The sequence below is a fragment of the Plodia interpunctella genome, chromosome 1 (assembly GCF_027563975.2).
Source record: "Plodia interpunctella isolate USDA-ARS_2022_Savannah chromosome 1, ilPloInte3.2, whole genome shotgun sequence".
NCBI lineage: Eukaryota > Metazoa > Arthropoda > Insecta > Lepidoptera > Pyralidae > Plodia > Plodia interpunctella.
The window spans coordinates 10157431-10184600 of NC_071294.1; the positions used below are offsets into that span (position 1 = coordinate 10157431).

At 37.4% G+C, this 27170-nt stretch overlaps 2 protein-coding genes across 6 annotated transcripts in view; both read right to left on the reverse strand.

The window, feature by feature from the left end:
- The window catches only part of Pde1c (Phosphodiesterase 1c), a 305826-nt gene that overhangs the window by 194515 nt on the left and 84141 nt on the right, over positions 1-27170 (reverse strand). The gene's annotated exons all lie outside the window — the stretch shown is intronic.
- LOC135309720 (uncharacterized) lies at positions 25331-27026 on the reverse strand. The gene is made up of 2 exons (XM_064435977.1): positions 25843-27026; positions 25331-25462 (listed from the first exon to the last, which is right to left on the reverse strand). Exons 1-2 carry the CDS (start codon positions 26959-26961, stop codon positions 25457-25459), a joined length of 1125 nt encoding a protein of 374 aa, XP_064292047.1. The 5' UTR covers positions 26962-27026; the 3' UTR covers positions 25331-25456.

Sequence of the window (27170 nt, forward strand, 5' to 3'; positions counted from 1 at the left end):
GTTATATTCATATAACAAAACAAAATAACAATATAACCTTCACTTATAAAGTTAGTCTCGAATAATAGAAAAATTTCGTTTAATTTTTATAATGCAATATTTTAATGCATTTGCTCTAGTGTAATAATTTGTGTGGATTATATATATTATATACTATAATTGTTTTACAGATTGAAAAAGCGTTACCTATTCATCATAGAAAACATGATCTAAAACTGTACACCCAAAATCAACTCCCGACGAGGGAACACCTCAACGAGTAGGTACATAATTTATTTATTGCGAGTAGAATGATTCAACGAGTAGGTACATTATTTATTGCGAGAATGATCTCTCTGATTAAAATAAAAGCTTGTATTTTGATACAAGCTTTAATTTTAATCAGAGTCATATTTAAAATATGTATATAATTAGGTATATTTGTAAAAAAAAAACTTTTTGCTGTAGCATATTGTTGATGACATTGCACGTACCTACTCGTAATCGTCGGAACTTGTAATAACGTGTCACAAGTGTCCAGTGAACATCAAAGGAGTTGATAAATGATGCCATTCTTTGCACAAAACTTATGTAGTGTGAGATTTGGTTATGTAATACTTTTGTTAGTCGCAATTCAATACACGTTTCTACTTTAACTGTTACTTGGATTGTTTTCCCTATGAAATATAATAAAATAGTTATGATTTGGTAGTGTGGTCATTAAGTAATGTGTGAAACTGATTTCCAATCATAGTACCTAATTAGTGTTTTTGCATGGTTTTTGCATTAGCTTAACGGACATTTCGTTTAAATACAAAATAAGTTTAATTGTTAACTGATCTAGTAGTACTTACTGAAGATAATAGCGGACAGAATAGCCTTCGCCCGCGTGAATTTCCCACGGGAAACATATTTTTCCGTGATGAAAGATTCCCTATGTCCTTCTCCATATTTCAAACCACATGTATGCAAAATTTCAAGAAGATTGGTTGAGTAGATTGAGCGTGAAGCGGAAAAAATAAACAAACTTACTATCGCATTTATAATACTTATTTAGTTAGGATTTATTATTTGCTTCTGATCGTCAACGTGTTAAGAAATATAAATAGATTTTTTTATTTTACCAATGAAGCATCAAATAGTTTCAGTTCCATCATATGTGGGCACGTAAAGTCGAATGGGACTGAACCCTATCACATTACCCATACAATTGAATTGCGCATACCCTAAAAACCCGGAAACAATTTTAAGGCAGCGATAAGGGATGTAAAAAATTTACAACCCAAGTTTTAGCGTCTTTTTAGCACCGACTAACCGTAAAACTCGAATCAAGATCGCAATTTTCCCTGAACGTTATTTAATCACTCAATTTTAACATCTAATTTTTTTCTTGCTAAATCGCTAGATTTTTTATGTTGGATTGCAAAATCGTGGTTTTCACTTGTTTTGAAATTGCTGAATGAGATATATTTTAATAGAAAAGATGTTCCTGTGGTACCTGTGGTGGTAGATAGCAATAGGACCACGGGTAGGGAAGACAATCATGTTACATTCAGAAAATCCGGTAATACAACAAAGCAGGGTACAAAGCGCCTTAACCTGCGCGACGCCTACGTTTGGACAAAATGGCGTAGGTAGGTACTACACTTTTTTATGGGCAGGTCAAAGTTAACTGGTGAAACCTTCTCTATATATTTGAAGTTTTTATATGAATTTAAAATATTAATAAAAAACAGAAATAAGAAATTTATTGACGAAATAAACATCATATTTTTATACTATATAATGAATTAATTATTGAGTTAACAAAACAAAGTCATACTCTAATAAGATAATCCAAGGTAGATTTAGGTTGTACTGAGCTCAGGTGGCTGGAGTTAAACTCAATTGAAAGATAAGTAATTAAGGCGTTGTCCTCATTAAGACAAAACGACGCGATGCGGCTCAAATGCGACGCGATGCGAAAATATCAAATGAATCGACGTATGTTTGTGTCCTGTCCTTAGAGCTAGGCCCCATTGCTCAGTTGTGCTCTGTTTTTTTTTATAGATTTTTGACAATGTCCTGTGTCGACGTACAGTAAACAGTTCATCAAGTTACTCTGTATGAACATTTATGTCGTGGTAATAGCGGCAAGTTTGCAATGAATTTGAGTAGGTTGATGTGCTGTTGACTGTACAAATCTTCATACAAGTTCTACGTTGTTCCGCGTTGATCGTCGACGAACGGCAATGCAACGTAAGTATTACGCCTACATTGTCAAAATGGATTGCTAAAGTTTGGTCACTACTCTAAGCACTATTATAAAACTATGTGTTATGAATTTATTTAGATTATATTTATATATCTATCCAAGCTATCACATTCTGTTATATCTCGACCAATATTCCACATTACAAGACAGCCTTGACTTTAAGGAGACGCTAAACGTGACGAGAATGAACAAAAGAATCTGAAGAACAATATTTTCTTTTGGCCTTGAGTTTGCGAAGTTTTGGAATAAGGTTAGCGATATTGACGCTTTCTTATATTTATGACACTCAACAAAGAAAGCGAGAATCCAGAGAGTGAGAATACTCACTTGATAATTTATTTTATACAGTTTCATCCTATTATTTTCCTTATGACTAAGGCACACGATGATTTCCTGGCAATGTTAATGCAGTGGATTGCCATTCCCTTCTCTATTTAAAACATTATTACATATTGATAAATCATCAATTAGAGTGCAGATTTCCTCCGCGATGTTTTCCTTCATCGGAAGCAATTAATGATCAATAAAAACTACTAGAAACACATGAGTGGGATAAGTATAAAAAGTTATGTTCACTAGTGAGATTCTTACCTGGAACCATTCGGTTCTCAGACGAGCATCTCCATCACTTACCCATCACTGCTTTATTAGTTATGTAAGTCTGTAGGATGTTGGGTTGAATATTGTGATGTGTATCACTATAACTACGTAACAGAATTCAATAATAACACAGATCATGCTTGATAGGGTACTCAAGAATATGTGCCAATGGTCTAATACAAGAAGAAACGCCGACGACCGTGCGAAGTGGAGATAAAGATTATGGGCTCCGACATGGCCGAGGAAAACACCCGTTTCATCCCGAATTTCTCAAACAAGTGGAGTAGAAGGGCGTGGTTAGTAAATCAGTATTTTTAACTTGAAGTACCTAACCTAAGCCCCTACAAGCATGTGACAAAGAAAACACATTATACTAAAACTGTCGGTATTATATTCCAAATCCCGGCTCACAAGAATTCAGTCTCTTGTTTAAGCTGTTAAGTCTGGGGTCTTAGTGTAACAAAACAACGAATTTTATGTTAGTCGGGGAGCTAAAAAAATTATGGGCAAATTTATAACAGCATAAAACAATTTCGGATTTTTCTATTTACTGTTTGATCATTCAATTCTTTTCAATAAATGCTGTAATAAATAAAGTACGTACTTTCGTGACTACTTGAGGAAAATATTTTATAAGGCCATTATTGACTTTAAAATATACCTACCACTTAGAAACTTCAATCGGGCGTAATTTCAGTGAAATATATTCGATCAATCACATTACAGCGGGCTCAAATTCAATTTCACAAGTTATGGTTTCCTATAGTCGTGACGCGGATGACTGAGCAATCATATCTGAGCATATCTCGTGTAGAATACGGAGGTAAGCTCCCGGTCTATTTATTGTCGATTCTGCAATATATTGATTTCAGATTTTTCTGTTTATTTTTCTCTTGTGTGGATTTCAAAATTCAGTTCTCATGTTATCTATCTGAAAAGTATTATATACTATATAATAAAATTAACAGAGATAATAGCATTTATCATCGTCACATAAAAGTTATTTAATTTTATGGAATGTGTTATTGCTACCACTAGGGTCAAATTTTATTGAAGTCACCTAAAGACATCTGACATGACTATGGCTCACTTAGTTATTTAAATTATGTTTAGATAATTATTTTCATAAACTATGTTTAATCTATAATAAAGATCAGTTACAGTTTATCATCGAAGCTATAACCAACTAGTTGTTATATTGTGAACACAAAGGCGTGGTAAACCCACCTGTGTGTTTGAGTATGTGTTACAAAGTTTAATAGTTAATATTCATAGAATTTTGAAAACTTTAGGCTTCAACTTTGCATACGATTGTCATGCTGTACCTGCCTGAAATTGTCATGCTCTGCGCGCCCTGCCACTGCACCCTGAAGGACCTATGGCGTCACAGTTAACACCGTATCAGGCGTCGTATCGGTCCACACAAATTTAGCCGAGTCAACACGCTAAGAAGACCTAAAACTTTCGAAATTGAACAACATACATACGTCAAAACTTTTGCCTTTATGGTATTAGTAAGGTTCGGTTGTGCCAGTCAACATTGACGTTAACGTTAACCTGCGCGCCGCAATCGTTAAGATAAAATGGAGTGGTTTTTGCGCAGGTTAAAGTTGACGTCAAAGTTGACTAGTGAAACGCACCCTAAGATATATTGAGCCGAAAGAAAATTTTAGGCTACTTGGAAACCCAAAAGCCCCAAAAGTTTTTCAATATTTTATCAATATGCGCAAGGAAATATTAGTGTACCGTCGTAAATTATCATGAAAAGTAAAAACATACTTAATTTTTACATATGTAACCGTCTTATTTTGGCAATAACCATTTCTGTTTGTTAACAGCTTGTATTATTATCAGGTACCATGTCAAAGCAAAAAAAAATTATGTTATTGTTGTAATAATGTCTAAACAACAATTTTCCGTCCGCATTCCATAATTTATTAAACGTTTTTATATCAGCGTCACGTTTTTCCCCACTCTACAGAAAATCCGGTAAGCCATATCCTTTTTCTGTTGGTAAGATTAAGTAATAGATGGCGCTACGGGCGTCGTAGCAGGTCGTAGCCCCGTTTCGTAGCAACGTAGCGGAAGGCTGTAGCGCCAAGGGAAAATGTACTAGGACATCATAACTGCAAGGAAATAAGGAAAACTGTTCACCATGGAAACCTGTGGAAAGCGAGGATCGAGTGGAGTGGATTTTGTGCGGATAATTGTGAAAAATTCGCACCTGCCGGGCTAATAGATAAACTGGAAATCCCGATTAGAGCGGAAAATGTCTACTCTGTACCAGGCGAACATAAATGCAAGGGGTCTGGCTAGTAAGCATTAGAGAAGGAAGGAAAATAGGGGCGGAGCAGTTTTGCACATGCGCGGTGCTTATCAAAACATTAAATATAAGTAACGAATATAAAATAAAATTGTATTGGTATATAATTTATCTGTAGCTTTAAAATGGCACGATAACTTAATTACTAATTATTCTGAAAATGTAACCAAAGTTTATAGTTGCGTTTTGAGCTTTTCAGTTGTGGTGAAACTATAAATAGCGCCATCTCTCAATACAGGTCAGAACTAAATATAGTTGGAGGTAAAGGGTTACAAAATAAATAAATTTACACGTACTACCGTTACCTTAAATTTTAAATTAAAATATAATTTAAACCCCTGAATCTATCCGAATCAATTTTAAGGATATATCTAAATACTTAAATGCTTTAAAATAACACTGCGAAGTGTAAATGACTGCTATTTCTTTGTTGCTTGCGCTACTCAGCACAACATTTTACTTGTTTCGAACAATCGGACGTAGATGGCGCTACACTACGGAGTTTTAAAAAGTTAGGACAAAATTTTCGATTGGATAACTGACCAATCACAGGCAGATTTATCCAGCAGTTACTTTTATCTGTCAGATTACAATATAGATACCTAATTATTTTATCTCCTCATAGTAACAAAAAATATTTGTTGACGCCTATGTTTCACTAATATCATAATCTTAGGTCATTATTTTGGGAATATATAATTAGTTAACCGGTCAGCTCAATCGAGCTCTCTTGTCTATTGTGTATTATGTAGCAGTGAATTTGTTAGATTATTTAAGTAGCATATTTAAACTTACCTACTTAAAATGATACATTGTATCTTTTGTTATCCGAAGGAATGGGCAGCGATTTATGTTTATTATCCCTGTCGGAAATGCTCTTAAAACTATATTGTTGCATTTACAAGCTATAGAGATGCAATACGTAACATCACCTATCATACACAGCAGTTTCGTATAACTATTTGTCTCTATACACAATGTTTTGAGTCTACCTGGGGTAGACTTTGTTACAATTTCATGGGTACCACATTCTCGTCAATTTCTGCCGACAAACAGCTGGTCTCTCCGTTGTTGTGTTCCGATTCGCAGGATGAGATAGGCATTATTATTACAGGGTACTGAATCGACTTTTAAGTCAAATCTCAATCTCAACCTAATATTGAGGTATATGATACTAACTGTTCACGCTTTATCTATTCTACCAATCTTCTTAAAATTTTGCAGAATTGTTAATAAAATGGAGAAGGACATAGGTTAACTTTTTTCCAGCAAAATTTATAGCTCCCGTGCGAAATAGATACGGACGGAGCCGCGAAACAATGGTAGTTTTATAATAATTATATAATATAATAATTTTATAATATAACAATGGTCTCATTATGTGTCCACGGCGCAACATCATGCGGTCAAATCAAACAAAAATAATGCGAAATTTCCTCGCTTTAATAAATAAATTGTAGTGTTTATTTTAGCAACTGTTGTTGCTTGCCTCCTCCGTCCTTTTTTATGAAATCATTCTCACAGATTACAGGAATCCAAGTGGAATGTAACACGTCACAAAATGTATATCAAAAGTTCCTTTAATGTCGATTTTGCCGTGACAAGAACTCAGAAATAGATCAAACCATTTTATTTTCTTTCTAAACAATATACAAGTAACGAATAAAATTTATCATAACTTCCCTATGGATTGTCGGTATTCCTATGATTCATCATCCTGGTCATCTATCACTACGTTTGATATAAATAGGCCATCACGTCAAATCGGATAGTTTTTTCCATGTGTCGAAAATATATATCTATGGGGCTTGTATGACAGTGGGCACAAGTTAAGTCTCAAATATATTAGAGACAAAAAGCAAAAAATAATTAAAATATATGGTGTTTCACATTGTGAATGCATTTAAACATTTTATTATAAACACCCTATTGTGTTGTTCATACATAATATACTAGTTGCGTTCCAGGGCTTTACTCCTGTGTAAATATAGGGATAAATAGTACACCTTTATCACATAGGAATAATGTAGCTTCGTACTAGTGAAATAATCTCGGGGTTGGTTATACCAGTCGGCTTTGACGTTGACTTTAACCTGCTCACCGCTGACGTTTAGACATAACAGCGTACCTACTTTGCGTTTTTGTGGCGCGTGGTTCCGCCCTAGAATAGAACACGCAAATCCTCTCGTGGATGTGATGAAAAATCTAAATCTAAATCAGGTTCAGCCGTTTAGCTGCTATGATGCCACGGACAGACATATATATAGACACGTTAAGCTTATAACTTTCCTATGGTGTTAAAAAGGAGAAGAATGAAAATCAGTTTGTAACTTACAAAAAAATATATAACATTCCAAGTGATATTATATGACAACAAAGATTTTATTTAAAAAAAAAAAGAAAAAATACGAAAGCAAAATTCCAATTAAGCGTATCTTTGTTTCACAAATAGACAGAATGGAAGGGAAATAAAAACAAAAATATTCGCTTCGGGGCATTGTGATTCGGAGGAGATCAGAAAAAAAATCAAGATTTTATTTGCGAAATGTTAATATTTTATTTCAATTTCGTCTGCTGCCTACTTTCGGCTGAATGAAAATAGCTATAGTTGTATTATTAATACTGTCAACAATACAATTCGATTTGAATAACATTTTAATAAGTACATTTTCATATAATATAAATGTTAATATTTTTATACATTTCCATATGCGGTTAACTTCTGTTGATTGATATTGAAGAAATCGAATCATCAAAGGCATGTTTCACCTCATAACCTACAAATATTATAAATGCGAAAGTTTCTGAGGATGTATGTGTTTATGTATGTTTGTTACTTTTTCACACAACATCTATTGGAACGATTGTTATGAAGTTTGGTTCACGGCTAAAATGTTACCTACGGACATATTTTACCCTTGAACCAAATTTAAAAGGAATAACTGACGGAAGCTATTCCGTATTTACATTGACATAAGGTACTTTTTTTTTATCTCGAAATTCCTACGAGAGCGAAGCCCCGGGGCGCATCTAGTAAATATATACATTAAATAATTAAATATCAAATTGTGTTTATTATGTGTTTCATATTCTTAATATTTCTTTTAGGAAATATGCACTACTATAATATAGGTAGTATATTACAAAGCCGCTGTTTGTCTGTATGTCTCTTTAAAACTACGCAACGGAGTTTGTTGCGGGCTTTTTAATAGATAGAGTGATTCAAGATATAGATTAAGGTGAATAATTTATTATGGTTTTAGCCACGTGAAATCAGAACGGGTCGCTAGTTGAAAATAAAGCGTTTCATTTCATACAAAAATACTGTATCTAGAAATCACGACATGTCAATATGCTATACTTATATCATACAGAAAACGATTGTATGTCGATCGCTTTCCTTTTAGACTTCATTACGTACCCTTATCAAATACACCGCCCTATGACGTTATCAATATTGTATTTTATTTAACTATATTTCTACGGAAATAAGTTTCCAAGAACGGGAATCCCTTTTCAATATCAGTAAACGTGTAACAGAAAACTGTGTTTACAAAAAGCGAGATTTTTTTTTTTGTTGTATTAGTCAATATTATACTTTCAAAATAGGTATAAAATCACAGAGTTATATAAAAATAGATTCGTTCTAAACTATATGAGGAATTTATAATAGAAATTATAGTGCGATAACCCGTTTCGAGGTAAGAAGAGGTAATTGTTGAGAATAATTATTTCAATTAGTAAGATACATATGATAGAGTACAAATTTTTTTTTGGTGGTTATTCGAAGGCAAAACGTTATTGTGATATCATTATCACTGTATTTTTTTAACTCCGACGCAAAAAGAGGGTTTTTTTTAAGTTTAACGTGTCTGTCTATCTGACCGATTTTCGTTTAGTATTTTTTTTTTGTGTCATAGATAATTTTATCCCGAGTGTTTATTATCCATGTTTCATAAAAATCGGTTTAGCCGTTCAAAAGTTGTAGCGAAATGAATATTGAAAGATGGGGTTTTATAATTAGTCTAACAAATGAACTTATTGCCTATAACTACAGTAATCGATGCCTTCATCGATATATATGACAAAAATAAAATCTTGATTTTTATCTTTTATTTTTATTTATTTCTTTACTCTTTGTGTACCTAAATTTGTTGTAACGAAGTTGCGTGACTTGAATTTGTAAAAGTGAATTTGTAATTCAGAAGTAAACCTAAGTGAATTTGTAATTCAGAAGTAAACCTAAGTCAAATCTACGTAATTACGATATAATTAATCTGGGATTTTTTTACAAATTTAGATTCATAGTCGTATTAATCATGGCTGAGGGTCGTGGTTATTATGTGGAATGAAACACACACAACAACTTTATTGGCTTTATTAATGGAGTGGTTTGCCATTGCCTTCTCAATTTCACACACAAGTTAACAAGAATCAACCAGTGTGCAGGTTTCCTCACGATGTTTTCCTTCACCGGAAGCAAGTGGTGGTCGATGAAAACATGAGTCAGATTGGTATACAAACTCATGTGGCACGAGAAGGATTCGAATCTGGGACCTTTCGATCCACAGACGAGGCGTCGTAACCATTACACCACCACCGCTTAATATAAGATAGGTAATACACAAACAAATAAATTACCTGGTTTCACGCCGGTGCGGCGCGCGGCGCGTCTTTACTTATCCTAGCCGTTCCCCAGTTCGCACTCATCTTGTTGTACGCAACATGGCAAATTTAATTAAACCCAGCACTTACCTGGAAACAGAAAATTGGGAGTTAGATAACGTTTTAATAATGCCTAATTCTGGTGAAAATGTTTTCAAAGGATTCGCGAAAGTGTAATTGCTGGCAAAATGTTTTTGTTATGGTTGAGCTCGCTCTTGCCATTCTTAGGTGAAAAAAAGGAATAAAAGACGAAAGAGATAATAAACTATGACATTAATGTGTTAGTTAATAGCTATTTTTAGTATGGAAAAGTGGTTACATAGGCTTTTTTGCGTAGTCGCAGGCAAAACCAATGTATATATGTAGTATAAAAGATAGAGAGAAAGTATAATAAAATTTGTAGATAATAAATGAACCATTCAATGTCAGTTTTAGTAGTGTAAATTTAATATGCGGAAAATACTAACGAATATGTATGAGACAAAATGTAACAATTTTAACATTTTTTATATAAGACTCCTTAAAATAAAACCATTCGCCGCTGGGAATAAATACTATGTGCAGTGACCTGGCTATGGCCGTCAGGCTTAAAGTTCAAATTGTATCTAAAGGTCAATTTAACTTTCATTTATATATATATATATGGAGATAACTTCTCAAAGATGTTGAAAGTATGTAATTGGAAAGTAAACTTTACTTTCGGCACGTTACCGAAAATCTACATATTACTGCGTCGTGAAAATACACTATTATAAGTATGATTAGGGCACTAACCTTAGCGTCGTTGTCACTCGCACAAGTATGACTGTGGTAACAAACGCAATGCAGGTGGCATTGCGTTTGTTTCATACATTTTGTCAGGAATATTCGTCCTGAGTCACCCACTTACTACAAAACAATCTTTCTACAAAAGATTTCGATGAAATTTTGACAAATTTTAGCTAGATAAATTTTGAAAAATCTTCCATTTTTTTTTCAAATTCACGTAATAAAACATTGTACTTTTTGGCGCAGTCGGCTATAGCGGAGAAAAACCAAACAGTTTGGACCAAATTAAAAAAAATGTCGGCCGTCACTTCGGCTTACCGCCTGCTTTCCAGATAAATTGGCTGTCAGATCAAATCATCGGGGTTTACAAAAACAAATGTTTTCCGAATAACTAATGAATTGTGAATATTTTCAATCGATAAATGTGAAATGTATGACGCGAGCAGTAGAATTTCGTTATTTCTCCATATCTGTTCACGTCGTTCATCTCAATGCGTACTTATAACTTTTTTAAAACCACACAGTTATTTTCACAACATGACAATTCAGATACTTTGATATTAATGGCAAGAACTATAATATATTCATGGAATTATAATAGTAGGTACTCTGTTGTAAGAAGTACTCGTATAAGTATGACATAACAGAGTGACGTCACTACCTGGGACTCTAAAGACGACAATACACTTTAATTTTAACTTAAAAAAATACTAGATCATTTAATTACATTTTTATTATGATGTAATTAAATTAAAATATTATTATTATTTGTATCTCCTTTTGGGATTCACGGCACATAGTCCGGTCCTTTGAGAGGCTTGCGTGGGGATATGGATCCAACACGTAGAGGCCCTTTGGAGAATTTTGATGTTGTGTAGGTCTCCCGCCAAGACCCACTCCCGGATATACCAATGAAATGATATGCCCATGAGCAGGTCTCGGCGGGAGTGTGAACTATTGCAGAATAATGGATAGAAGTACTGGTCTATAGAATGAAATTTGGATGGACTGAGAATGGGCTATTGCAAAGAGTGCGGTCACCTGCCATAATCATGATAACTGACTATTCAGTGGCAGGTGGTGACTCGCCGCTCACTAGATGGGCCCCTCAAATCAGCCGCCCACGTCAATGTTGCCCCTTTGTCGCCAAGACAAAGGGGCAACATTGACGTGGGCGGCTAAGGGTGTAGAGAGGTGAGTCTGCGGGGCGCGAAATCGTGGTGATCCAGTCAGACACCCCCGGCGTTATGACTTTTTACACTTCCACCCTTCGAGCATATAGCTCTCGCGACTCCACTCTGGCCGGCCGATGAAGGCAAGCCAGAGGTAGGGGTCCTGTTACCTCTCGGTTTCCACTCCGACCTTGGGGAAGGAAGGCGGAGGTGAGGAACAGGGGCCTCCCCTGGGAGCACTCAGGTCCGTGGGGTCGCTACTCCCCAACAGCTCGCCACAAGCTGCCCTGCGGGCTTATTATTATTATTATTATTGCTTTGGAGTTGAAGTGGAACTATTATTACCGCGAAGCATTTGGTATAACTTCACGGTAAATAGTAAAATTGGTAAGTAGTGACTTATGTTGTGTATTTGATCATTTACGTAGTTATTGTGTTTTATCATTTAATTATTTTGATAGCTGTCCTTGGAATCAGACTCTTTACAACTAAGGAAGTAACCGGCTAAGTTTTATGTATCAATTTACACGTGTTTTGCAAATGACATGTATTTTATCTTTTCGATAACACAATCAATGTCAAATATTTTTTATTTCTATTCATACTAAAAATATAAATATAAACTTGTATCTCGAATACGATTGATATACACATAAATTCTTGTCATCTTGTCCTATCCCAATCCTTTACAGAGTAGGTATGAAGCCAACTGGAATCAATTCAAATCGAATCGATGGGATAAATGAAGTGAACTGTGCAAAAACAAAGGATATTTCAAGCATGGTTAATGATTTTAAGCTGTGTCTATACTGGAATGATTAATTGTACTGTCAACAACACAGTTGCTTTTTGGTTAAAGACACGTCTATTAGTCCACTCTGGACTCTATTTGGCACTGTAAAATTGTTTTTATTTTCTATACTCCTTCTAGCTGAGATGTTGCCCGGGGCTACGCTCCCGTGGGAATTTTGAGATAGCCTATAGCAATCTTGGATAATGTACCTTTCTAATGGAGTTTATACATACAAACTCACACACGCTTACCTCTTTATAATAATAGTATAATACTATTATTGAGGCGGGTAATCTCCGAAACTGCCGAACCGGTTTCGAAAATTCTTTCTCCATTAGAAAGGTACATTATCCAAGATTGCTATAGGCTACAATTTACCTCAAAATACCCACGGAAGCGAAGCCCCGGGCAACATCAAGTCGTTGATGTGTGAAATGTAATTCATACAAGCACTTTCCGAGCACAATATTAGATCTATGCCCCATAGCTTAGTAGTGCTCAGTTAGGTACGTTGTGGATTCGTTGTTGTCACACTGATGTACGTTGGCGTCGAAACTTCAACTCTACAGTAACCCGTCACCGGGACGGAGGACGACGGAGCGCAAGTAGCAAGGAAGCATGGCTCCTAAAGAATATTTTGGCATCGCCTTCTCCATTTCATACACTAGCTGATAAATCACCAACTAGGTTGCCGATTGCCACATGATTTCTTCTCCGGGAGTAAGTAATGGTCTATTACAACTATTTTAACGCATCAGATTATATGAACTCGTGAAGAAGCGAATAATTAGCTCCCAGGTTCGAATCCTACTCGTGTCACTTGAGTTTGTACCAATCTGACTCGTGTATAGTAGTTTTCATCGACCACCACTTGCGTCCGGTGAAGGAAAACATGGTGAGGAAACCTGCATATTGGTTGATTATTAACTAATATGTGAAATGGAGAAGACAATGGCAAACCACTCCATTAGTAATGCCAATAAAGTTGTTGTGTGTGTATCATTCCACGTAATGACCGCGACCCTCAGCCATGAGGAATACGACTATGAAGAAAGATATAAACTCATGTGGTTAGAGTAGGATCCGAACCTGGAAACTTTAAGTTCCCAAGCTGACATCTTAATCACTAGACCCTCACCACTTTATAGAATTGTAAATACTATTATTATAATAAAATTGTATACTGTAAAAACTGTTACAAATCTCTAGAAACACTTTCGAAACTCGCTGAAGAAAAGCCTTAACCGGTTTCAAAAACTTTTTCTCCATTAGAAAGGTACATTATCCAAGATTGCTATAGGCTAAATTTTATCTCATAATTCCCACGGAAGCGAAGCCCCGGGCAACATCAAGTCATTAATATGTGAAATGTAATTCACATGTTGTTTAAATTATGCACGATGTTTTAATTTACCACGAGATCTGCTATGGAATCAGACAAACGGTATAGCTTCGAAGTGTTAATAATACACTATATAGGCGCCTTTATGTCTTAAAGTATCCTTTTCTCCTTAGAGTAACCTTTGGTGGCCATGAAATTTTATATTTAGAGATGCTGTTGTATCCTCTTTACTACCTCTTCCAGAGATCTGTTTTATCGATAATGTCGATAAAAAGGAGGTAAGTGTTATAGTGTTAAACTTTTATGAGTGCTATGAACATTTAAGAACATTCCTTGCTTATTTTTCTTACTCAACTATATGTGTATATAATGTTGTGGTAGATAGATAATATTATAAGAGCTCCATATTTTTTATACTAGCAAGCAGGCAAACACACGCCGCATGCGGCCCAAAAAGATGGGTCACCACTTTCTATTAACGCTTACCTACTAAACTTATAGATCGCCTATAGTTAGTTTCTGCATGATATTGTTTTATAATGTAATAAATATACTGTATTTGTATACCATCTACTGTACTACCTATGTTCACGAAATAAATGAATTTGAATTTGAACGCCTGCAACTGAAAATAACGTCACAATAAAAACTTTATACGCATTTCCATTCATATTATTACTATCATACACAAAAGTTGTGTCCCAACACATCAACTAGCAATAATAATGATATTTCCTTGGCTCTGATAGAAGAGGCAAAACCAGGAAGTGCTGGCTTGTTATCGTCAAGGATGATATCCTAGTTGCCAATGGTCTGGCAACCAGGGATGCCGAGCACCGTGCGAAGTGGAGACGAAAAAGTAGGAAAGCGGATCCTGGGCTCCGATGCTCAAAAATGCTGAGGAAAGAATAGGGGAAACACTCAGATGAGAGTCCCAAAATATGAACTTTTGTAATAATAACATGAAAATTCCTTTTCAACCTCCTATGTCAATATTAAATAACGCACGAGCACTTATTGCCTTGTATTGTCTACGACGAATTTAATTTAGCTAAAACAGATATCTCGCTCCTCTCTCAATTTTCCTTTTTATTATATTTGAATGCCTCATATACTTGGTTGATATTGACGTAATGAAAGATTAATAAATAGCTCAACTAAACATCATTATTTATTATCATCAGCCATTTTGTAATTTCCTACCAATGGATGGATGTCATGAAAAAAGAAGAACATTTGCTAAATAAAACCCTAACCCTAACTGTGGAAATTTTTTACAAAATCTATACTTGAGGGAGGCTAGATAAGAACCTATCTATAACTGAGAGAATTTTTAACAAAAGCGTCCGTCTAAATCTGTACCAATAGACCTACGTAATATACCTACTTAATCTTGCTCAGATATGCGAGCAAAGTTAGTTTAGTTAGATGTATACGTTCGGCTTTAAAGCCATTTTCCAAGCACTTTTATAAGTACATTTTACGTTACCAGCACTTTACAATATTGCGCCATATTTCACTTCGCAACACTGCGGCGACAAGGGATAATCTGGGATTTCTGTGAAATACCTCGATACTAGAATCCCGGAGGCGGGTAAGCATAATATGTGGGCAAATTCGTAAGAAAAATTCGCGCTTCGGTCGAGCCTCGCGATTATGTGGCTTCAGACGTTTTCTGCTTTCCTATGACTTGTCAGATGAAAGGATAATGATATTTTACGTAACATCTAAATAATAAGCGGGCAAACAGGCATGCAGCTGATGGGAAGTGGTCACCGTAGCCTGCAATACAGACTGGCCTTAATGATTTCATCCAAACTCTTTTTGAAGAACTATATTGTCATCTCTAAAGAAAACTATGTTAAGCTTGTACTACAACTTCAAACTTTCTACGAAGTAGTTCTTATTGAAGCGTGATACTTTTAAGTGAACCTCTTGAAACTTGAGATTTTGCAGAGAATTTTTAAGACCTTCTGGGGTTCTATAGAGATGGCTCTGTGTAACCCCAGAAGGACAAAATTTCCAAAATTTGATATCGAAAAAAGAAAGCGAAAAATAAAATTTAAACGCAAGAATTTTATTTCTCGAGCAGAAGTCTTTGGAGCCACCAAAAGTATAACGATTGTGAATGACAGACGTGTAAAGTACGGACGTAAGATGTATATGAACTAAAGATAAATATCCCTTTCTGGCCCGTGTGAGATATATTATTGTTTACCTAGGTATTCTGTGGCATAAGGAGTTACAAATAACATATATCAATTAGGATACAAACACAACATGTATTTGTATGTGTATATGTATTTTACACAATGTACGAGAAAAACTAATGACGAAACAAGATAAACCATTATTTATTATCTTTCTTGCTCATCAATCTCTCGAAGATAGACAACATTCACTTCAAGTATATTATTGCTAATACTAGTATCACATTTTATGCTAGTCGCCTAAAGACACCTAACGCAAAATTGTTTACTCAACTTAGGACGACATACATTACTTAAAAAAAAAACACGTTGCTGACTTCAGAAACGCAGATGCAGAAGTAGCAACGCAATCTTCACCGCAGCCTTTTCTTCAAACTCTAGTGAATAAAATGGACAACTAGTATATGAATTTCCGTCTCCAGAAACAAATTGGTAGTCTACGATAGATACCAGTTACCATGTCAATCAAATACGTTGGGTTAGAACCTGAGACCGTTTGATCACAGATATCCATCGCTACGTTACCTGTGTCAACTACACAAATATAATATATAAATTATATACAATAAAACTATATAAATTAAATAAAACTACTAATCTATAGCTGCTATTAGGTTCCATAACTAAATGTATCTTGTTGTAACTTATAACTCTGTGAATGGTGCAATAAAGAGTTTATTTATCTATCTATCAATATTTACCACAAATAAATCGAATTTATTAATCAAAACAAGGAATACCATTACCTTAAAATTAAAACGTTCAATCAACAAAACAGCTCCGCAATAATTAAATTTCCTTAAACAAAAGGCTTGATTTGTCCACAATTCATTCGGATAATCTTGAAAGAGAGAGAAAATCGTTATGAATATAAAATATTTGAATAAATTTCACCGAGTTGAGGTAGAAATTTGTTAAAACTAATTTTTGACGGTTTTGGTACGGTCGGGCTTGACTTGGGCCCGAAATAAAATATTGGGAAAATTTTAAACGCATAGGTGTAGTACGAAGGTAAGTGTAAAATAAGAGAGGCCAATGGTCAGCAGAAAAGGGCTGAGATGATGATGATGAACCCAATAGCACACTGGACTGAACATCCACCGAAGATCCTACAAGTCCCGGGCAAAGTTATCCACTAGTTCCAACAAATAGGCGGAACCCTAGAGAACCAAAACCAGATGGCGGGACCACTTGGATAAATAAGTACCTTACAAATCGGAAAGATTTAATGTAAGACCGGATCACATAGAAAGAATGTATGTTCTTGCAACACTTAACTTTAATTATATTCAGAAATACATTTATTTAAATCTCAAACTTAACAAAAAATAACTTAAAAAAAAATTACTTAAAAACTAAGTTCTGGTTGGAGTTGGAATTTTTGAAGTCCACCGTCGACTTCCAAAGCGCAGAAGAAGCAATATTTGAGGGAGCGATTGCTATAATATCTGCTCTTGAGCGAAACAAGATCTAACACACTGTTGCAGTAATTAATTCTATTTTATTATGCGAAGCTCCCGACGTTTTATTAGGCTTTATATTGCTGTTTAATTGGTTAGCGAGCCATTCCCGTTTTACGGTTCGGTTTGGTTTAACGGGTTAGTGCATCGCACTTTATTGGTAAGGATTAACCGTGGCTCTTAACGGCTACTGGTTACAGTTGTCTACGTGTGCTCTTCTTACATACCCCTTTCTCAATCACTCTTTTTTTTTCCCCCGGCATGTGGTTCTCTCCCACGGATATCATTGACCAAGGGACAAAAAGCTTTGACAGCTTCAAAATTTAAATATTTTTAAACAAATTCTTTGCTTTGTCCATCCACCATCACAGCATCACAGCTAAGAATATATAGGTAAATTGGAATACGCTAATAAGACGAAAGAGACAACATTTTAAATTTATTGTAATTGTGACACAGAGTAGGTGATCAACATTAAACAGAATCGCTGCAAGATACCTCGGTCACAGGAGATTGGTCGGGGCGAATCGAGATTGCAGTGTCGGGTAAATCAGACGAAGTGGTGCTATCTTCACGTCGGTGTCGGTCTTGCTGAATTGCAGGATCATGAGAAGACAAAAATATAATAGAGACGCGTGGCTATTCTCAGCTGATATTCTTGAAGCAATCCCAGAGCTATGACTTGAAAAGTAATCAAAGCTTTCCAGTTGAATCGACTACAGGTTTTTAGATATAATAGTTACAGTTCCTGTACTAATAGAAGTTGGAACATTGATCGTGGCGTGTGATTCCGCCCTAGAATAAGACTATTACATATCCTCCCGTAGATGTCGTACGAGGCGACTAAGGGACATATATTTAGGCAGCTAATCGGCAACAACAGAGGAATCATGGACATCAGGCAATCGAATTTTTTCAAATCACAAACAAATCTTCAAAATTGTAAGGTTATTTTTTTTACGCTGAGCCTGGACGTTACAACCCCGAACATGGGGAGATGAGAAGGAAAAGTTTGAACATCGATACATCACGTTCTTTCATATGTGTATCCCTAACGAGGTAGACAGAGTCTTGAAGGTCAAGTAAAGCTAGATAGATGGTAAACGGTGGAAACTTCACTTCGTCAGGCTACGTTTAACTGGTTTACTGTAAACTTTATTCGTCAGAAATGCCCCAATAACAAAACATTTCAATCAACACAATGTCGTGTACAATCAAACAACAATTCCCAATTAGTAATTTCATTGCAAACATCCACGCGCCAGACGCCATGTTGTGACGTAATGAGCTCACCTTCGAATACAATACATCGCATTGTAGTTTCAACTCGATGACGTAATTAATTACTTTCTCTTGGAAATATAAAAATACATAAAATTTAATTACTCTGTAATATCTAATATTAAATATATATTTAACCATCTGCGTCTGCATTTAGGTCTACGGGTCGGTATGATAAAAGCTAAATCGAGGTCTAAAAGATGACAAGCATTATCATGCTTGTCATCTTTTAGACCTTTAGACCACCTAGGTGTAACCAGTGGAGACCAGCTTCACCTAGGTCTAGCCGAAAATAACACAGTTACTCATATGTGTACCCTCACTTCAGGGTTAGGCCGTAACATATATATGCATAGAAATTAATAAGTAGCCTAATTTTTCTGAATGAAATATTATACATTTTCAAACTTTGTAATTAGTAAATATCGGTAATTCATGATGCTTATGTAATAAGGTTTAAATTAAGCTACACATTCTTTGTAGAATCGGTTCAATCTATAAGAAAGAATGACTTTAAATTTTTTTAATAATTGAATAGTCTAAAAGCTGTCAACAAATATTAACTGTACTCGTAAAATCCAAAATTTAATGGCCAACTTAGAGCATTAAAATAATTTTGTTCTTTGTATGAACATTTCACACAAGTTTAATTATATTAAGTCGTCATTCAATTAAGAGGGTCGTTCGAATATTCGGTAAAACGGAATATATCAAATTAATTTCTACCTGGAGCTAAGCCGGCCACGAGTTGGTCAGAAGCCTCGGAGGAAATCCAATCTTATTGCGGTTTGGGAAATTATCTTGTTACTATGAAGCTTTTGAGATGATATTTATATCGTTTATATCTCTCAGAGGTCTGAAATAGGTTGCTAAAACGACCTATATTAAATCATAATCCTTCATCATCATCATCACCATCATTATCATCATCATCATCATCATCATCATCATCATCATCATCATCATCATCATATTAAGTGTGTTATTGCTAACACTGGTGTCAGATTTTATTCAAGTCGCCTAAAAGTATGGTGAAATGACTTTTACGACTAATTAGTAGAAAACCTGCACAGTTTTGTTCCCAAGTGTGTATGCAACTACGTAGGCAGGTAGTCGCATATACACTTGGGAACAAAACTGTCAACCAGTGTGCAGGTTTTCTCACGATGTTTTCCTTCGCCGGAAGCATATGATGGTCTATGAAAACTGCTGCTATAAAAATAGTTTTAAAGGCAATCGAGGAGATCAGAGCAGGAGAAAAGAGGAGATCGAGAGGCAAGCCATAGGGCTCTCGATTTTTAGTCCTAGTTTGTGTTGTATGGAAAGAAATCATTCACAAATAATAATAATAAAACTACTATATATATGATGAATCAGATTGGTATACAAACTAACATGGCACGAGTAGGATACGAATCTTAAACCTTTCGATCCAAAGGCGGGCGTTAGCGCGTTCGGCCTGTGATAGTGGCGGTTAAGAAACTCTCACAATGGTCGGTCATTGGATGGGTGACCATAGGGGCTACATTTTATAGCGAAAAAGCATAAGAAGTCGCAGGTGTCGGCTAAGAGTAATAAAACTTCCACAAATTATAATACTTATAGTAGAAGTGGGGTTTTCCACTGTACGAGCATCACTCTTATATGAATTCCCCTTCCAGTCTATTAGCTGCATTAACATTTTATGAGGCCTTGAAGCTAATAAAAATACCGCGCATTTTCCACCCAGCTTTAATTGACATTCTACAATATTTTATTATAAATTTGCACTGGAATCCTGTATTTAATTTCTTTTATCTTCTTTATTTTTTTTTCTAGTTCTATTTCTTTTTTCACAATCGTATTCCACATGGCTGAAAGTTGTTACAATGTAGGTGTGAGTTACGTACATATGCAGATGCGTACAAATGAATATTGCGCAGTTTGTGTGAAAACATTTATTTGCCGCAATGAAAAACCACTAATGTATGTCGAATTCGCAAAGGTTTGGTGACCTGTTTGCTGATATGCTGGTACATTAGGAATGTGTTTTGACTCCAAAAACCTTAAAGTCATAGTACATCATTATCATAATATTAAGGTGTATATATTTTTTTATATATTTTTAGTACCTCATTTGAGTAGTTGTAAAGTAGCCAAATCGACAACTACACAAAAATTGAACGCAAGTCCGTCCAATTGGTGTAAATAAAACAATTTTTTTAACATTTATTATGCAGGCGGAGTTTTCACTAATAGCCCGGAGTTCAAGTTCTCTAATGGAGAATTTATTGTGAACGTTATATTGAGAAATTCCTGAGCCGAGCGGCCCGGGTCCCGCTGAATTGTCTCACGGCCTTGCTAATGACCAATTTTCATGATGAAATACTTCGCAATTTATTATTGAAATTTGTATTTGGCATTCTATCCTACAAAAATTATAAATGTGAAATTTTGGTATGAATCCGTGTTGGTTACTCCTTCACGCAAAATCTACTGGACGGATTGTTGTGTTTGGTACACGGGTAGGATATAATCTGGAATGACACATTAGTTTTTATCCCGAAATTCCTACGAGAACAAAGCCCCGAAGCGGAGCTAGTATTATATAAAAGTGCATGATAAGTGACATGAATGATATTTTTTTTTGATAGGGTTATTGCTTTTATATTGCGCGATTAACTAATTGAATTTATTATATTAATTAAAAAAATATATTTAGAATACTGGTAAATTAACATTTGAACATATTTTTATGTATGTTTATTTTTAATTTTTGACATCAAATACGAAACAAATCATATTGCTAACGCCATGACTATCGTAATATTTTTTACAAAATCTTTCTATTAAATACTCATATTAACTCATTTGTGTAATAATCTTATGACAAAATGTCCTATTTCTGTCACAATGTTACAATTCAGAGGGTTAACAGTGGGTCGTCTCATGACGTCCGTAATATGTCGCACAGTACAAATGGCGGTGTTTACGTTAAATATGTCGCTCCGTCTCTGTTCTGAATGGTTTCTTCATTTTTATTTGAGACACTCATTTATAACCCACTAAGTAGAGCTTTTTTTAACCCCCGACGCAAAAAGATGGGTGTTATAAGTTTAACGTGTCTATCTGTGTATGTGCCATCGTAGCTGCCAAACGGATGAACCGATTTTCGTTTAATTTTTTTTTGTGTCATAGATAATTTTATCCCGAGTGTTCTTAGCCATGTTTCATGAAAATCGGTTCAGCCGTTCAAAAGTTGTAGCGAAATGAATATGGAAAGTCGGGGATTTTTTAATTTGTCTAACATATAAAATTATACACTACCAAGTAGCACCATGGTAACAACAATGACAAGCATATTTGAATTTATATTAAGTAATAATTCTACTAGAGCTGTTGCCCAAGAATAGGAAGAAAGTGAGGAAGGAATGATAGCTTGCAATACCAGGAGTGTGACACCTGCATTGTCAACTTTGTGGCCTAGAATCTAGAATCTTTTACCACAGCATCTGTACATAATTGGAGTGCCTCTTGTGATATAGCGGTCGATAGTCCTGAGGGATAACGGTGTCGCGGAGCTAACTGAAACGCGGGCGTACGTAACAAGCATTTATTCCGGACTGGTTTATAAAATGACATCTCACAACCAAGCTACTTAGACTACCCCCCACCATTTATTATAAACTAACCTACATACATCACATTCCCCCACATCAATCAACCCTTACGTACAAAACCCCTTTGCTACATTTAAACTAACTTAAATCTAAAATATAAAAGTAACATAAAATTTCCCTTAAACTTAATTACATTTTCCTTAACCTACACTGTCGTACAGGACGACTAGGAGGTGGTGTAGTCACAGTTGGCAAGGCGTCCTGGAACTCGGGAGACGCAGGAGCATCCCTCCTGTTCAACCCACTGACTACCGACCCTTTAAGGGGCGTCTCAGCCTTCCCGGCTTCGTCGTTTATCTCCTCCGATTGGGCCGCATCCCCCGCATCCGGCAAGGCTATCTGTGGTTCAGAATTTGTGCTAGACTCGTTTTGGCTGGTATTAAATTCTGTATCAGGGCAAGCGAGCGATGAACGTCCACCCGTCCTCCGTCTCAGTTGATCGATATGCCTATGTAAGACCTCCCCATGCTTATCCCTGATCTTATAGTTACTAGGCCCGACGCACTCGGCCACCTGGCCCGATGCCCACTTCTGTGACTTTAAGTACTGCCTATACCATACGGTTTCATTTGGCCTAAGCTCCCTATTACTTCCTTTTGCCGCTACCTTTTGACGTTGCTGCGCTTCCCTGACTTTACCCTCCCTATTCGGTTTCAGTGCATCTAATTTTGTACGTAACCGTCTGCCTAGTAACAACATAGCCGGGCTTTCCCCAGTTGTCGAGTGCTCAGTATTCCTATAATGCAACAAAAACGTACACAAGGCTTTATCTATGTCTTGTTTCTCCGCACTAGCTTTTTTAATAACTCTTTTTAACGATTTTACAGCATTTTCCGCTAAACCGTTTGAAGCCGGATGGTACGGTGGCGAAAATATGTGCTCAATACCCTGGCTACTCACAAAATTAGCGAATTCCGCGCTAAAAAACGGCGGTCCGTTGTCTGTAACTATCTGTTTAGGTAAACCCCATCTACTGAATAATTCGCTAATCTTTCCTATAGTCCCAGTTGCCGCTGTGCTAGAAACCTGACAAACTTCTATCCATTTAGACATGGCGTCGACTAAAACCAGGTAAGTTTTGCCAAAAATTGGTCCTAGGAAATCTAAGTGAACTCTAGACCAGGGCCGGTTTGGCCAGGGCCACATTCGCGGGGTCTGGCGCGGCGGCGCGTCCGCCTGCGAGGCACACACCGCGCACTCCCGACACAACCGCTCCACGTCCTCGTCCACCCCCGGCCACCACACATAACTGCGAGCTAAAGCTTTCGATTTTACTATTCCCATATGGGGTTCGTGAATCATGCGTAGTACCCTCTCCCTACACTCGTCCGGTACTACCAGCCTATGACCCCACATAACGCACCCTAACTCTTCGTATAACCCGTCTTTACGATTAAAATACGGCTTCATACTCATAATCTCACAATCCGACGGCCATCCGTCTCGTAAATAACTCAAAACTTTAGCGAGAAGCGGATTACGCGACGTTTTACTTTTAATAACATTATAGTCTAACAATAGTTCCTGTTGAATAAAATGTAAATACGTTTGCTCGGGCGCCGGTGCATTACTAGACGCATGACTCATCTGTTTACCGCCGCCGGCGGCCACAGGTAGCCGCGATAGCCCGTCCGCTCCGTTCTCGTCGGTGCGCACGTACTCGATATCGTACGAATAAGCCGATAATATTATTGCCCAGCGTTGCATCCGACTAGCTACCATGGTAGGTATCCCTGTATGTGGTCCGAGTATCGATACCAAAGGCTTATGGTCGGTGCGTAGGGTAAAACGACGACCGTACAAATATTGGTGGAATTTATTAACAGAAAATATAATAGCAAGTGCTTCCCTATGTATCTGAGAATAATTTCTCTCGGCATCGTTGAGCGTGCGCGATACATAGGCAACCGGGCGCTCGCGGCCGCCGCACCTACTCGGCTGCGAGAGCACGCCCCCCACGCCCCGCGCGCTCGCGTCGCAGGTCACTATGAGCGGCAGACTAGGATCATAGTGCATCAAAACTTCCGCGCTAACCAAAAGTCGTTTAACCTCTGTGAACGCTTGTTCACACTGCTGTGACCAATTCCATGTACAACCTTTTTTAAGTAATTCGTATAAGGGAACTAACTTTGTGCTCATGTTCTTAACGAACTTTGCGTAAAAATTTACTAAACCTAAAAACGAACGCAGCTCTGTTACACAGCTTGGTCGAGGTATTTTGGTAATGGCTTGAATTTTTTCTGGATCCGTTCTTATACCATCCCTATTTAAAATATAACCTAAATAACGTACTTCGTTAACTAAAAATACGCATTTATTACTTTTTAACTTTAGTCCATATTTATGCAACCTACTAAATACAGCTTCAACAGCTTGCAAGTGATCCCTTTTAGTTTGGCCCCCTATTATGACGTCATCTAAAAATACCTCGACGTTAGGGATATTATTTAATAAATTACACATTATTCGTTGAAAAATCCCGGCGCTGGATGCTAAGCCATACACCAGCCTATTATACCTATACAGACCTCTATGGGTATTCACAACGGTGAGATTTTTCGTTTCGTCTAACAAAACCTGATTATAGGCCTGAGATAAATCAATTTTTGAGAAAAACTGTGACCCACTTAACCTTACCAGCAAATCGTCTACTTTTGGCAACGGATAGCGGTCTACCACAAGCGCCGGGTTGACTGTAGCTTTGTAGTCAGCACAAATTCTCAAGGAACCATCAGCCTTGCTTACCGGTACGAGAGGTGAGGCCCACTCGGAGCAGTCGACGGGCTCGATGACGCCGTCGCGCAGCATCTGATCGAGCTGCGCGTCGACGCGGTCGCGCAGCGCGTACGGCAGCGGCCGCGCGCGGTGGAACACCGGTACCGCGCTCTCCCGAACCCTCAGAGTCGCCTTGCCCCCCGTGTATGTGCCCAAACCTCCGCTGAATAATTCCTTATATCTGTTGAACAATTTTTTCAACTCATGATCCATTTGTATATGGCTCTTATCTGCACCTATCATATTATTACAATTTGTAAACATTGGTAACTTTATTTTTAATTCTGATAACCACTGCCGTCCTAACAGTGAGGTCGTCCCTCCATCGATAATAAATAACTCTAAATTATTATGAACACCCTTATAATTCACAGTTGGTCTAATGACACCTAGTGGCTTAAGCTTAGAACCATCGTAAAAGTTTAAAATGACGTTGCTAGCCTCAATCTTTAAATGTTTTAAATATTTATTATAAGTTCCTCGGCTTATACAGGATACAGCCGTACCAGTATCCACTTCCATATAAATTGTATGACCTTCTATGACAACGGGCACACTCACCGCCTTATAATCGTTCAGGCATAAGTGGTGAAAATCCTCCCCGCAACTGTCCAGATTCTCGTCCTCTGGCTCCTCCTCTCCTGCGGCATAGTGTACAGCTGCTCTTCGCCCCTGCCTCTGGTCCGGGCACACACGCCTGAGGTGCCCCACCCGCTTGCACTTGCTACAGGTGTATTGGTTAAATCGACACTCTTCCCGATAATGGCCCACTCCCCCACAGCTATAACATTGTCCACTGTGTGTATCCCGACTGCCACTCCTCGCAATCTTGTTGCCGCTAAGGTTCGCTCCGGCGACCTCCGCCCGCTGCGCTCCCGCTCCTCCATGTGTACCGCGCCCGGCTCGGCCCGCCGCCCGTGGCTCCCGCCGCTGCTTGCCGCTGCTGACCGCCAGAGCATGCACATCCGCCGATAGCTCCCGGCTTGCGGCTCCTGTCGCGTCAACCGCAGCTGCGTCGCGTTCCGCGGCTTCTAATGAGCTGGCTAACTTCACCGCGTTAGTAAACGTGAGCGTGTCATCCTCTGCAAATAACCTCTGCCGGATGAGATCACTCCTCAAGCCGCACACGAATTGATCCCGAAGGTTTTCGTTTAATCCGTCCCCCAGCTTACAATAGCGTGTCAACTTTTTTAATTCCGCCACGTAGCTTGCCACATTCTCGTCCGCCGCTTGCCTTCTCTGCCGAAATCTGAACCGCTCTGCCAGTGCCGACGGGGTCGGTTGGAGGTGATTACGTAATAATCTGACCGCACACTCGTAGCTTAGTTCCGCTGGTTTCTTAGGGCTGGCTAGATTCGATAATAGTTCGTAAGCTTCGTCACCCATTACCGCAATTAAAGTAGGCACTTTGAGTTCATTTTTCACACTGTTCACTGTAAAGTACATCTCGAGCCTGTCCACGTAGGACGACCACGCCCCGTTCTTCACGTCGAACTCCCGCACTTTACCAATCGACATAATTGCGATGTCTAACCTGCACGCGTAAATATTGGTACTAATCCTCGTTCGCCAATGTGATATAGCGGTCGATAGTCCTGAGGGATAACGGTGTCGCGGAGCTAACTGAAACGCGGGCGTACGTAACAAGCATTTATTCCGGACTGGTTTATAAAATGACATCTCACAACCAAGCTACTTAGACTACCCCCCACCATTTATTATAAACTAACCTACATACATCACACCTCTCACACCCTTAAAGCTGGAACACACAGTGAAGACATCAGTACTTGAAAGTCCCCGTGACCCATCCGTATAGGTGATGAACAGTGAGGTCACCAGTCCGTGGAGAAATTCGGTTGTTTATCTATACTATTATTATAAAGAGC

Coding starts and splice junctions, on each gene's coding strand:
- LOC135309720 (XM_064435977.1), bottom strand. CDS start 26,961: ATGTCATTTTATAAACCAGTCCGGAATAAATGCTTGTTACGTACGCCC.